The sequence below is a fragment of the Myotis nattereri genome (assembly GCF_964212035.1).
Source record: "Myotis nattereri genome assembly, chromosome: 2".
NCBI lineage: Eukaryota > Metazoa > Chordata > Mammalia > Chiroptera > Vespertilionidae > Myotis > Myotis nattereri.
This window is the reverse complement of record NC_138076.1, coordinates 31,098,945-31,113,192: the sequence shown is the minus strand read 5'-3', so window position 1 is coordinate 31,113,192 and position 14,248 is coordinate 31,098,945. Positions and strand designations below refer to the sequence as shown.

Sequence of the window (14,248 nt, the reverse complement as noted above, 5' to 3'; positions counted from 1 at the left end):
GCCCCAGCTGCTGACCCATGGACCAAACTTTGAGTAGCAAGGTCCCGCTTTCCACTGCCCAGCCACATGGCTGCTTGCATTAATTTGTAATTATTTAAAATTAAAATTCAGTTCTTCAGTCCCATGGGCCACTTCCAAGTGTTCACTGTCCCTTTGTGATTGGCGGCCACTGTACTGGACAGCCCGGGAGAGAGCGCCTCGGGCACGACAGAGAGTTCCTTTGGACAGCATCGGTTGGATGGCAGGTCATGGCCCTCCCGTTGTAGGAACCGGAAATCGTCTTCTTCACAGACACACATAAACAGTATGAAGGAGGAAGAAACGTTGTGTTTGTTTCCACAGGGAATCCCTGGTGACATTGGACCTCCTGGACCCAAAGGAATAAAGGGAGATTCTAGAACAATTACCACCAAAGGTCAGTCCTCTGTGGCCAAGCAGTTCTTGCCCTGTTGCTTCCTCTGTGGCAGCATCGGTTGAGTCAAGTCACAATGCTCATTCTTCCCAGGTGAGAAGGGACAGCCAGGTGTCCCAGGTGTGCCTGGTCTGAAAGGTGAGGATGGCACCCAGGGGCGTGACGGGCTCGATGGATTCCCCGGCCTTCCAGGCCCTCCCGTGAGTAGCCCCGAGTGTGGGACTGGCTCAGCCCCCACCCTCATCAGCCATGTTCTTAAACACCTCAGAAGTGAATGGTGCTGGTACTCCCCTAAGTCCACCCCGTGCAGCCCATTCCATTTTAACGAGCAGAAATTATGTTTTAAGACACAGTGAGTCAGGTGGGAAGCCAAGCCCAGAGTGAGCATTTAAAAGCCAAAGAGAACCTGGCCAGCATTGCTCAGTAGTTAGAGCGTTGGCCCGTGGACCGAAGGGTCACGGGTTCAATTCCAGTCAAAGGTACATACCTGGGTTGCAGGTTATCCACCCTGGTTGGGGCATGTTGGGGAGGCTCCAGTCAATGTGTTTCTCTCACGTTGAGGTCTCTCCCCCCCCCTTCTCTCTCTCTCCCTCCCTCCCTCTCTCCCTCCCTCCCTCTCTCCCTCTTTCCCTCTCTCCCTCTCCCCCCCCACTCACCCTCCCATGCTTTCTAAAAAAGTTTGTAGCTTGGCTCTCAGGGGAATGGGGAAAGGGAATATGGTCTCTTTGAGGTGTACATATCTCTTAAAAATAAACTGAATATTCTCATAGGGTGATGGCATCAAAGGCCCCCCAGGGGACGCAGGCTACCCAGGAGCCCCCGGAACCAAGGGCATTCCAGGAGAAAGGGGTCCTCCAGGACTGGGCCTGCCAGGCCCCAAAGGCGAGCGTGGCTTCCCCGGAGATCCCGGATTACCCGGACAACCAGGCTTTCCCGGCCCTCCCGGCCTCCCAGGCCTCCCAGGACAAATAGGTATATGGATCCTTTCTGTCATCTTTCAAAGTTACACAATGCTGTTTAGTGCTTCAACATGTATCCGCTGTTCCTTTTGGCAATGTGTAAGCTCCCCAGGGGGTCAGGTGAGAGTGCTGCATGGCATCATCAGTTCTCAGCACACACAAGTGATACCCAACCACAGGTTTCTCAGACCCACCGACAGCCTCCTCTCCTTGGAATGCAGGGCCTCTGCCTCCAGAGCTGAAGTCATGGCCTTGGCAGTCCCTGCCCATCCCCAGCCTTCCCTCCACCACCACCACCAGCACACATTCAGAGAGAAGTTAGTCACTTCCAGTTGTTCCCAGTTTGCCTGACTCTGTCCTCGTGTCTTGCTCCCAGACTGTGATACAGGTGTGAAAAGGCCCATCGGAGGTGACGGACAGGAAGGCATCCAGCCAGGTACTGAAGATCGGGCGGCTTTAGAACTCTTTAAAACTTCTGGTTTATAAGGCATGTGACTGGTCAACAACTGCTGTGAGCTCCTGCCGTGAGCATGGAGCTGGCACCCATCCCGTTCCGCTTAGAATCAGAGAAAAGGCAAGTATAACGGGACGGAGTGTTGCCAAGTCTCCCCACCAACATCAAGCATCAATTTGCAACATTGGTAAGAACTCAACAGATACAGTTGTACACCTAAAATGTATGCAGATATTCAGCTCTCCGGAGAGGATATGGAGACGACCCCGAGCCACGGCTTGGTGGTGGGAGAGAAGAGGGGGAGAATCCAGAGGTTGACCTGGCCTGGGAGAGGCAAAGCCTCCCTTAAGGTCAGGGTTGGAGAAGTAGCATCAGGATCTGTGGGTCCCCTGCATGAGGATGAGGTTGGGGTTGAGCTGTGGGAATGGACCCGGCGCTCAGAGCAAGGGTGCGGAGCAGGAACGGCAAACCCCAGAGCTCCCGGACAACTGGCCAGTGATGCAAATGGGGGAAGGCCCCTGGGTGTGAGGCTCTGCAGGCTGGAGGCCAGGCCCTCCGGAGACAGTGGGTTCCTTTCTTTTTATGACCTGGGCTGGCCAGGTTGCATCTCTGGGTCCCTGGTCGGGCAGAGGCTCTCTGACAGAGGCCACACAGCAAAATACCCCGCCTGGCGTCACAGCCCGGCCTGGTGTCCCGGCCCCGCCTGGTGTCCCAGCCCGGCCACACCATCCAGAAGCAGCTGCCACTCAGGTTTCGTTTCGTGTGGCTCCAAGCAGTTATTGCTGTGGCCGATTCTGAAGGTATTCAGAGTCACAAAGGAGAAAGCAAAGAATTCCTTTTGAAATCTCAAACGGTCTTTATCCACTGGTGGGCATTTCCAGACAAAAAAGGTGTTCATGTGGGCTCACGGGGGAGAAGCTAGATTAGCTCAGCCATGCTGAGGTGCTGCCCTAACTGAGGGGTGGATGGCTGCCAGCTCGGTGCCAGCTGTTATTTGACTGGACTTACCTTAATTGCATTTTTATATTAATATTCGAACATTCATTTCATTACACGATAAAATTAAACTTTTATTTACATTAGATCGATATTAATTAACTCATTGACTTTCTCTGATCATAACATGGTAGCCAGTTTTCATGGCTGGTGTTCTTGACCTTGCCACTGTCCCAAGGCTGTGAGACTCACAGTAAAGATTGTGTCGGCTCATCTTTTTTCTCTTCCCTCCCAGGCTGTGTCGGAGGACCCAAGGGATTGCCAGGCCAGCCGGGACTCCCAGGACCCCCAGGTAACGTGCTCCAGGAAACGAGAGGTCACTTCCAGCCTTCCCATTCACATAATCATTTTTCTCTCCCCTTCTTGTACACCTTTCCTCAGCCCCCTACATTCCTTTCCGCCCTGGGATGTCACTGTGTTCTGCCATCTTGGCACTCACCACCAACAGGTCGCTTCTAAAGGAGGCAGACTTCTACTCGTCAGGACAGAAATGTGTGTGGTGATTGACACCTAGTCGAACCCTAGTCTAAAGGAGAAGATTCCAGCTGCTCAGGACTCAGCCTCGGCTATGGCAGAGTGGCTCTGATACGTGTTGTGATTTCTTTGGGTTGTTTAGGTATCAAAGGCCTCAGAGGGTTACCAGGATTCTCAGGAGAAGATGGGCCCCAAGGACTCAAGGGTCCCCCAGGAGATCCAGGTCGCGAAGGGTTCCCAGGACCCCCAGGTAGGTCAGGGTGGGACCCGCTCTCCGATCTTCGGTGAGGACATGACTGTGAGCGTATGATCGGGTGCCCAGCATTTAGAAACTGGGTCGACAAATGCTCGATGATGACTTGTTTTTGTCCATAGGAGATTAAAATTCTTGAATATTTTTTATCACTAATGTTCTGGGGTTTTGCAGAATATAATACAGATATGGCAGGAAGAAAGGACACATGTGCATAAAGATTTCCTCTGGTCGATAGGAAACATTCTAAGGGCAGCATAGTGTCATCCTCTTCCGATGATCATGAAAGGCTCGGGCAGCTTTTTCGTCTTAGATTCCCAATCGGCTGGTCCCTCACCACGAAGGACACGCATGCGTGTGCTTTTCACGACATTCCCTGCTCACTCTTCAGTGTGCAGCTTGTCTGGGGAAACCGTTTGAACCATTCCATCTGTGTTTGACACAGCAAATAATTATTTAAGTCATTTAGTGGCTGAAAGAGCTTAAGCCACTTACTCACCTTGTATGGAGGGAAATGAATGTGTTTCTGGTAATGAACTATGGTGAGAAGTAGGGGGTACCTGCTTGGGGGTCAGCTGGATCTATAATATAATGCAGTGTCCCCAAACCCAGTTGTCCCTTTGTGGTTATGGCTGGAACAGTATGACTGTGTTACTTGGTATGCAGAGAGCTATGCATTTTAGAATTGTATTATTTAAGTAAAACGGTAGAAGCCACTAAGGCCACCCAAGTCCAAACATCCTCCCTCGGGATTCTGGTCAGGTGTTCTAGCCTCTATAAGAATTGAGAATCGCTCTTGTCACCCAGCACCCAGAAAACATTGAAACTCTCTTTTTGCTAGAAAGTTCTTCCTCAGTTTAAATGAAATCTGCCTCCCAGTAGGTTTCTCATGGGTTGTTCCTTAAGCCGGTGGTTCCACCGTGTAACCACCCTGCACACACATTGGGAGATAGCAGTCATATCGCTTCACAGCCATCTCAAGAACAGACAGAACTGACCCCAGGAACGCACACATTCTTTTTATAACATAATTTCCATGCCCTCAGAATTCAGAACATGACAGCCCGCCGCATATCGGCACTCATTTCAGACTGGCTCCAGAAACTGGAAAAGGTTCCGCATGTCTGGACTATCAAACCCAGCAGTGGGTCTGTGTGTCCTTAGGGTCAGGTCCTTAGTAAATATTTTCAGCAAAGATTAAGTGAATTTTGCCTCTGTCCCTGATACAAGGGGTTTAATCCCAAATGTAGAACTTTGCCTTGTTCCCTGATAGATTTTCTTCCTGGGTTCAGTGTTCCAGCCTTAAAATGTTCCAGCCTTAAAAATTGTTGCAAACTGTTATCCTGTTGTCTTTCATATTATGCATCACAGTTGTGTTTTGCAAAATTGGGAGGCACACTGCCTTGTCTTTTGTCGAGGCCTTGCTGCAAACCCTGCCTTGGAGAGAAACAAAGTTTTTCTGCCATCACATCAGAGGATCAGACTGTGTCCTTCTGTTGCCCTGCTGGGAGCACCCACATGTTTAGGAGTTACAGCATTGCCCCTCCATTGATGATATCCATTGATACCACATATACAAAAGTTAAGTGGGACTATTTTTGAAAGAAGGAAAATAATTCATGAAGACCTTCTTGCCTTGAATATAATGGGTGCCTAGTAGTCATAATTGATGTGTCCAGACGAGTGGGCATGAACCGCTTAGCATTCTCCTGGCGTGAAAAATGAGAGAGATGTGCCCGTTATCAGGGAAGCTGACAGCATGCAGAGAAAGCCTGTTCTATATTGGAATGTAAGCCCTTATTTGAACAGGGTTGTTGGGTAGAGGGGAGGGAAGGGGTAAAGGAGGAACTAATCTGTTCAGTTTTTAAAAGGCATGTCGCTCTTTCTGGTGATGGGATATAGTATGCTTCTATCACTACGTGCAGAAGAAAGTAAAATACCCAACCTCAAAGACTGCAAAACACAGAGAGTCTATTTCAGAGATAAGAGCCACATACGCACTCACACCCACAAGTTTAAGTACACGGTTCCCATGTATAGATTTGCTGTTGTTGTTTTTATTTTTTTATTTTTTTTTATATATTTTATTGATTTTTTACAGAGAGGAAGGGAGAGAGATAGAGAGCCAGAAACATCGATGAGAGAGAAACATCGAACAGCTGCCTCCTGCACATCCCCCACTGGAGATGCGCCCGCAACCCAGGTACATGCCCTTGACCGGAATCGAACCTGGGACCCTTCAGTCCGCAAGCCGACGCTCTATCCACTGAGCCAAACCGGTTTCGGCTGTTGTTGTTTTTAAATTCTTTATTGTTTAAAGTATTACATGTGTCTCCTTTTTCCCCCATTGATCTCTTCCCAGCCACTCCCACCCCCCAGTACATGCCCTCACCCACCTACTGTCTGTGTCCATGAGTTATGCTTTTATGCATGCATACAAGTCCTTCGGTTGCTCTCTTACCCCCCCACCCACCCACTCCCCTGCCTTCCCTCTGAGGTTGGGCGGTCTGTTCAATGCTTCTATGTCTCTGGATCTATTTTCGTTCATCAGTTTATGTTGTTCATTATATTCCACAAATGGGTGAGACCCTGTGAAAGCCATATCTCTTTTATGGGTAAATCACGTCGTTAAAACTCTGAAATAGTGTCTAGCTCATTGGTTCTAGATCCTTTGTTCATTCTCCCCAAACACATCCACACTGTTCAACCCACCTCCCGGCTCCTAGGGCAAGCTTCACGCCCTAGGAAAGGCCCGGGCCCCATGCACACCGTCTTTCTGTCACATATACCACACAGAGGGGGCAGCCCGTGCCTTCTTTCCCACACCCTGCCTACCAGAGCCAAAGCAGGCATGACCTCAGAAAGCTTTCCTTCTGAACAGACACATGACTGTTCCCTCAGTTCAACCTGAGGCCGCATCAGGGGTGAGGACGCTGACAGGGGAAGTAGTGGTGAGACCATTTGACCCAGTGGCATCAGGGACAGGCACATGACAGTCACTCTGTCCATCCAAATATGGGCAGTTGACAGTCACAATGACAAAGGACTATCGATTCCTCTTCAACGCGTTTCCAAATTGATGACCAGGGAGAAAGTTACAGGGGCAGAGTTTGGGCTCTGAGGGGTCTTCCATCAACACCACTCTGTCCCTCACTTGCACACACAATCCTGACGGTCCCACAAACACAGTGTTTTGGGATTATTTGCACAACGCGGACACCATGAGTCATGACGATTTACGTCCAAGGAGGCATTAGTTCTGAAGGCCTCATCCACTGTAGCTACCCTGTAGGGGTGGGCCCAGCAGCAGGGGGAGGCAGGAGGGCCCGTGAGCTCCGTGGGCTCCCAAGTGGGCGACAGGGCTTGGGCTCGAGCTGACGACCCGACTGCAATCCTCTGGGTCTCAGATCAGATTTTGTTTAGCTGAGGGCAGCTGATTTTTCCGTCGTTGTCCTTTTTTAACAGATGTTCTATAAATGGAAATTGACTTAAAATATCGAGCTCCACTGACAACCGAAAGAACAAAATGCCTCCCCCTGATGTGTCTAACGCAACCCCTTGGGGTCATTTAACCATTTATTCGTGGCCTGGCCTGTCCACTTCTGTGAGGGAGGCACCCCAGAAACTTGCGCTCAGGCCAGCCTCGACCCAGCCTCTTTCGGATTCCTCTTCGTAGAATATCAGTGCTGACCTGCGGTTACAGGGATGACCTCTGTTTCCTTTTAGGGTTCGTGGGGCCCCGAGGATCCAAAGGCCAGATGGGCCTCCCTGGCCCGGATGGACTCCCAGGTCCCAGCGGCCAACCTGGACCAATCGGGCCCCCAGGGGACAAAGGCATTCCTGGCGAAGTCCTGGGGGCCCAGCCTGGACCCCGGGGAGATGCTGGGCTGCCCGGACACCCCGGACTGAAAGGCATTCCTGGAGACATGGGTCCACCCGGATTCAGGGGTAAGTCCCTGCAGCAGGAGAGGAGCAGGGGCCTGACCCGGCTGCCTGTGGCTCACAGGGGCGGCTCCGAAACCCCTCCTCGGGGATGTGGTAAGAGGCAACAGCTCCATACAGCAGGAGTCTTGCTTTTCCTTTTCCCCACGGAGTGCCAGCGTGCCTCTAGAACAGTGGTTCTCAACCTTCTGGCCCTTTAAATACAGTTCCTCATGTTGTGACCCAACCATAAAATTATTTTCGTTGCTACTTCATAACTGTCATGTTGCGACTGTTATGAATCGTAATGTAAATATCTGATAAGCAGGATGGTCTTAGGCGACCCTTGTGAAAGGGTCATTCGACTGCCAAAGGGGTCGTGACCCACAGATTGAGAACCGCTGCTCTAGCATGTGTTTAGGACAAGAATCCTCATTCTGGGTTCACCTTCTGTAGAAGGAGCCACAGGCAGATGGCCCCACGCCTGGCTGCTTGGCTGGGTTGGGCAGTTACGGAGGCTCCTGACGCAGCCCACGTTTCTGAGCAGAACTTCGGAATAACGTCATCACACACATTCACGGGTCAGATTTTGTTTAGCTGAGGGCAGCTGATTTTTCCATTGTTCCTTTTTTAACAGATGTTCTATAAATGGAAGTTGACTTAAAATATTCAGCTCCACAGACAACCGAAAGAACAAAATGCCTCCCCCTGATGTGTTTAAGGCAACCACTTAAGTAGCAGAGGTCATTTAGCCAGTTATTCGTGGCCTGGCCTGGCCACTTCTGTGGGGGAAGCACCCCAGAAACGTGCGCTCAGACCAGCTTCGACCCTGTTGGCTGCGGCTCCCATGACCTCACTTGCTCAGCGCTCTCAGTTCATGCAGCGTAGGGCGCTGGTGGTGAAATCCCCTGTCTGTCTGAAGTATTGTGCCAGGAGCCAGGCCTCCCGGTAAAACCTCACCACGGGCAGCACTGCCTGCCTTCTCTCCCGAGACCTCCAGCAGCCACCAGCAATCACACTTTACCGAGCTGTGAACTCTAAAGCTAGAACCCAAAATAAGTGTCCTCATTTCCCACAGCAAAACTGGAGTGTGTGAGAATGTATGCAGCCTGCTTACTGCACCCCTTTCTCCCCGATGCAGTTTAAGAAATCAGACAGCTGGGACGTGGGCTTGAGAGTCTGGGCTGGTCCAAGACTAACGTGATCCCTTTCGTTAATTATCCCCCTCCTCCCCGCCTTCCCCCCCCCTAGGCCCGCACCCCCACTCCCACCCCCACCCCTGCTGTCTGCCTCCTCTCCCCAGGTCAGCCCTGCACACTTGGTAGGATGGTCAGGGGCAAATGAGCACGAGACCCTGAGAGTCATTGGAGAAACATTATGCAAATGGCAGTCCTCAGCCTTTCTACTGGTATCAACTGGATGAATGTAACAGACTAAGTTCCAAGAAGAAAGGACACAATGCCTAAATATGAGGAGGTCCTGGCTGTTAGTGTTTAAAAAACAAAAAAATAGAAAATATATGCTCATAGTTATCCGACTTCTGGCTAGGACAGGATATCCTAGACATTAAATCAAGGAAAAGAAAACACACCCACAAATATGTATAAAATCTGCACACAAATCTTAACATTCTACATGTCAAAACAAAATGAACATTTGGGTAGTAGGGTAAACTTTAAAACAGATATGAAGGAAAATAAGTTAATGTACATGAGGAATACTAAGATTTATAAGAAAAATGCCAAAATCCCCAAAGGAAAATATCAGCGAAGAACAAAAATTTCACCAAATAGCAAAAGCTAGGAGAAAGAGCTGTAACTCATAATCAAAAACATGCAGACACCCCCACTTTGTCCTCGACGTTTTCCTCACGTTGCTGTCTGTGTTTTAATGTCAGCCCTAATTCTGGGAAAGCAGTGGGAGGAAAACGCTTTGGGCAGGCGTGCTGAGAGCTGTGTGATGGTGTGGAGAGAAAACCATTCAAGTTCACGTTTGCTTTGACACACCAAGTTGATTTCTAGGACTCGTTCCTAAAGAAATAACTGACAACATGGGCACAGATGTGTGTGTGTGTGTGTCTGTGTGTGTGCACGCGCGTGTGTGTTAAAAACCTCTTTCTGGTAACACTGTAAAAACAAAGAAAAGATGGAGGGAACTAAATGTGTCCATGTGCAGGGATATTATTCATGTAGCCATTTAACATGCTTGTAAAGAGTATTTTTAAGGTGTCAAAATGCTCAAAATAAAATGCCAAGTGAAAAAAAGCTAAATTCAAATGTTACTTATAGTGTGATGTCAGTTTCGTAAAACATCTATTTCTGGGTATTTGTATGTGAATAGAAAAAAGGCCAGAAGGAAATATACCAAAATGTTAGTATCTCCAGGTGATGGCATGAGTTCCTTTGACCTAACCTTTTGTACTTCTTTGTATTTCCCAGAGTTCCTACAATCCAGAAAAAAATTAAGTCCTGTTTTTAGAGAACAATTCTAAGGATGTAGATGAGGTTTGCCATGGACCATACCTATGGGGTTGGCCTCACAACTCTTGTCTTGATTGTTGCAGGAAGCCAAGGGATGCCAGGAATGCTGGGCCCAAAGGGTCAGCTAGGCTTCCCAGGGCCTCTAGGGAAACCAGGCCTGCCCGGGCCACCAGGACTGCATGGCTACCCTGGGACTCCTGGCCAGGAGGGGCCCTTGGGGCTGCCAGGCTCCATCGGCCATGGAGGTAAGAATCCCACCCTCCCATCAAGGGGTCAGAGCCTCACTTGCACTGACGCCTGAACAAACCCCCACCCCACCCCTGGGGAGTTCTCCAACTGCTCCAAGGACCCCCACACCTCTCCAGGAGCTGCAGGGGTTCTGAAAGCACCTATACTGCATCGCGTAAACGACAGAAAGGTATCCTCTCACAGTTCTGGAAGCTGGAGGTCCAACATCACGGTGTCGGCAGGGCTGATTCCTCCCGAGGCCTCTGACCTGGGCTGGTAGATGGCTGCCTTCTCCCTGCGTCCCCAGAGAGGCTGGGAGGTGGCCTTGGTGGTGCCAACAGAAGTCAGGCTCATGTGTCCATCAGGCACCATCCAGAGTGGCCCTAGTTCTCCTCGTTGCCGTAGTCAGGTGACAGCTTTGTCCAGGACCATAACTGGTCAACACTAGGGAACCAGGTGTAAGCCAGACGCTTCCCTTCACACAGGCCCATGGATCCCCGTGAGTAGCCGTGGCTGGTCCAAAACTAACTGTGTCCAAAAACTGAGGCTCCACTCAGGTGGGCAGATGCTCTGGGCACCGAGCTACCCCCTGGTTTTACGGTACCAGAAACCCTGGGCAGGAGGTCTCGGGCCTTCTGCATCAGCGTTCACGGGCCTCAGCAGTTCTCAAACATGGAACACCAGCTAAATGCAGAGCATTGTGTGGCTTGTAAAAATCCATATGAGTGCCCTGCCCTAAAGGAACCTACACTTTAATGGGGAGAGAATTATACACATAAAAGGCTTGTGTTTGGCCAGAGCCAGCCAATGGGGTGACCAGACCCTGAGGCACCCGGCTTCTCGGGCAGGGGAGCTAGGCAGGCTGGACCCATCCTGGGAGAAGGAGAGGAGATGAGCCAGGCATGGAAGATGGGCAGGCAGAGGTGGGAATGCCCAAGGGAAGCTTTGGCGCTGCGATCCCCTAAACTGGCTGGAGAGAGCTTAATCTGAGGAGGGGACTGGTGGTCTGGAGAGGGAGATCGGACCCCAATGTAGAAGGCCTTGAATGCCAAGCTAAGGAGTCAGATCCCCTAGGCAAGGGAGCTGTTGGGGTTTTAACGGAAGCTGCGTTCAGAAAGCTGGCAGCTGTGTGGCAGGGGACGGAGAGGCTGAGCTGGGCAGCAGTGGGCACCCTAATGAGATAATGAGGTGGGAGCAGGGGAAAGGGGAGGGGAAGGCGGGAGCAGCCAAATGGGCAGGGGCAAGTCCTCCCCTAGAACTTAATCCCCAGGCTGAGCTGCCATGGCCAAGAGAGACAGGCAGCTGGGAGTAGCCTATGGGACCACATCCTGACTTAGAGTTGGCAGAGCCCCCTGTACCCGCCTGGTATTTCACCGCTCTAACTCCCTGAGGTAACTCCCTGAGGCAAGAGACTCAAGTGGAGAAAGTCAGATTCGGGGAGAAGCCACATTCACCTCCAGCTTTCGGAGAAAGACCTCTTTAGGAAGGCCAGCCCTGTGGGTTTTCTACAGACGCTAGCCATGCCTTTAAAACTCACCTTTATAGTTAGTTTCACATTTTCCTTCCAAGAAGTGTTTCTTATCCAATGAGTTTTTGTAATTTAAGCGTATCGTGAAAGGCATTCTCCCTGTATGTGGTGTGTCCATCCATGTTATTTTTCTCTCCCCTCTCTTGGACAGGTCTGCCTGGAGAAAGAGGGGACCCAGGTGACGCAGGTATCCCTGGCCCTTTGGGCATGAAAGGTGTCCCCGGTGACAGAGGCGACCCTGGTCTATTGGGTGAGACTGGTCCTCCAGGAAACCCTGGCTTTAAAGGAATGGCCGGAATGCCTGGTACCCCTGGGCCAAAAGGTAACTGTACACTATGACGAGGAATTCCCTCAGGGGGTTGGGCAAGTTACGCGTGGACATGGGACAGCTCTGCCAGGGGAAGACATCCACGTGCCTACAGGCTGGAGCCTGGAGACTCCTGGCCCTGGAGGCCTCAGACACTGGGAGAACCGGCTGATGCTGCTGAGGTGGGCGTGGCCGATGTGCCCAAAGTGCTGATTTCTTAACTTACCAGAGAGCGACTGCCTGAGGCACAGGACTTACTATCCGCAGAAATCTGTGGAGACTGGATTCAGACCCAGTGCCTGGCTGGCAAACAGAACCAAAACAAAGGGCCATGCTTGGTCGCCAGCATTGGCTTATTTGCATGTAACTGAGAACAGCTTATCTAGAAGTGCAGCCCTCTGGCCCTGGACTGTTGCCAGAGACACAGTGGTCTGACCTTCCCATGGTTCTCCGCCAGACCCCCATGCTGGAGAGGGAAGGGGGCCAGTGTGACACATGTTAATTCTAGTGCCCCTTCGCACCTCTTCTCTGTGGGCCCTCAGACCTAGGACTCCGCATACTTTTCCTCACGTCTTTGTGCCTGACCGCTGTTCATTTGCCTTCGCCTTCTCCCCAGTGGCCAGAGGGCAGATGGGCTGCTTCTGTACCCCTCGGTCTGAAGTAGGTCAGCAGGCAAGCCTCTTGGGAAATGGTATCCTGCAAATCCCTATTTTAGGTCAAGAATCTTAGCATATTCTCACATGAGTCACATGGGAATGTCACAGACGAGTGAGACTAAAATAGCTGTGCCTTTATCCATGCCTAACCCAGGGCTTTGCTTGTTCCCTCCGCAGGTCTTAGAGGTTCACCTGGGATGGATGGTTTCCAGGGCCTGCTTGGGGTGCAAGGAAGACCCGGGCTGCCGGGACACAAAGGAGAGCCTGGAAGGTTTGGCGTTCCGGGGCCAAAGGGCCCAACTGGGTTGCCAGGTGGCAAAGGTATGCCTGCTTCACTGAATGTCTTTCCCACGGGGTTGACACTCACATTCATGGGGGCATAACACTGCCCAGAAGCAACCTTGTAGAAACCCCAAAAGCCAGGCACAAACTAATAAAAGCTAGGGCTAGGGAATAGTTGGGGATGGCTGTTAATGGGCACAGGATTGCTTTTAGGGGTGATGATGATGGTCTAAAGTTAGATGGTGGTGATGGTTGCACAACTGTGAGCACATTAAAAACCATTGAATTGTTCTCTTTAAATGAGTGGATTGCATGGTATGTAAATTATATCTCAATCAAGCTGTTTTTCAGAAATTGAATGTAACTTTTCAAAGAGTTAAAAGGTTTACAAATTCTTAGAAATATAGAAATTGCAGTCTAGGTAGGGCACTACATTTTCCAGGCTTCCTACTCACGCTTAAATTTTCAAATAATCTTCATGTTAACTGGGGGTTTACAGGCCACTGAGCAAAAAACTGATATTTTTAAATGAAGGTACACTTGGATTCTGTGCCATTTTCTTTCCGACTCCACTACCCCGCCCCTTCCAACCTCCTTGGAATGAAGTAGACATTGGGGGCCCCTTCCCGCCACTAGACAGCAAGCTCCTGGAGGACCGGAACAGTTTATAGCGCCTTTGTTCCCCTCCATAGCTAGCCCTGTGCTACAGACTCAGTAAATGTCCAGTGAATGAAGCTGCGTTCTTTCTGTTCAGCTGAATCTCCCTGACCTGCTGCTCTCCATTCAGTGAACACAGATTCTGGGACATTCTCAGCCCGAACCTTGTGGCACAATTCTCCGACTTGTCCACAGCCTTCCAGACCCCCTGGCCAGTATAGTAACCCCTCACAAGTTCCCTTGCAACACCCTACCTGCATAGTCCTGAGACTTCCCAGCTCTGGCTGACCTGCCGTGGGTTCTGAGGCCCAGCTGTTGCCCACAACAAAGGATTGAGCTGGTGTCCTTCCTCGTGTGATGCTTCTCCTCATGATCATGTTTGATCGCTGTCTCACCAGAGTGTGAATACGTAACCTTCCCTCATGTTCTGTGTTACCGTCACACTCATCCCGGCATTGCCTGGCAGCACTGTTAGGGATGTGCTCTGTGCCCACACCTCCATTATAGAGAGGCATGGGGTCAGGGAGAAGACAGGGGTGTGTCTGTCCGAGCCCTTCACCCCAGGGCACAGGCTCCAAGCCAGGGACGCATGCCACCCCTCCACTCAGAGCCTCTCTGGGCTCAGGTTCTGAAGGACAGCT

The 14,248-nt window shown here is 50.8% G+C and overlaps 1 protein-coding gene across 1 annotated transcript in view; it reads left to right on the top strand.

The window, feature by feature from the left end:
- COL4A2 (collagen type IV alpha 2 chain) overlaps positions 1 to 14,248 on the top strand; it is a 189,061-nt gene that overhangs the window by 154,185 nt on the left and 20,628 nt on the right. The window contains exons 23-32 of the mRNA XM_081084483.1: positions 343 to 415; positions 506 to 612; positions 1,183 to 1,384; positions 1,748 to 1,807; positions 3,057 to 3,113; positions 3,438 to 3,545; positions 7,275 to 7,496; positions 10,033 to 10,194; positions 11,857 to 12,027; positions 12,846 to 12,989. Coding sequence (XP_080940609.1) covers positions 343 to 415; positions 506 to 612; positions 1,183 to 1,384; positions 1,748 to 1,807; positions 3,057 to 3,113; positions 3,438 to 3,545; positions 7,275 to 7,496; positions 10,033 to 10,194; positions 11,857 to 12,027; positions 12,846 to 12,989 — 1,306 coding nt within the window. The remainder of the gene's footprint in view (positions 1 to 342; positions 416 to 505; positions 613 to 1,182; positions 1,385 to 1,747; positions 1,808 to 3,056; positions 3,114 to 3,437; positions 3,546 to 7,274; positions 7,497 to 10,032; positions 10,195 to 11,856; positions 12,028 to 12,845; positions 12,990 to 14,248) is intronic.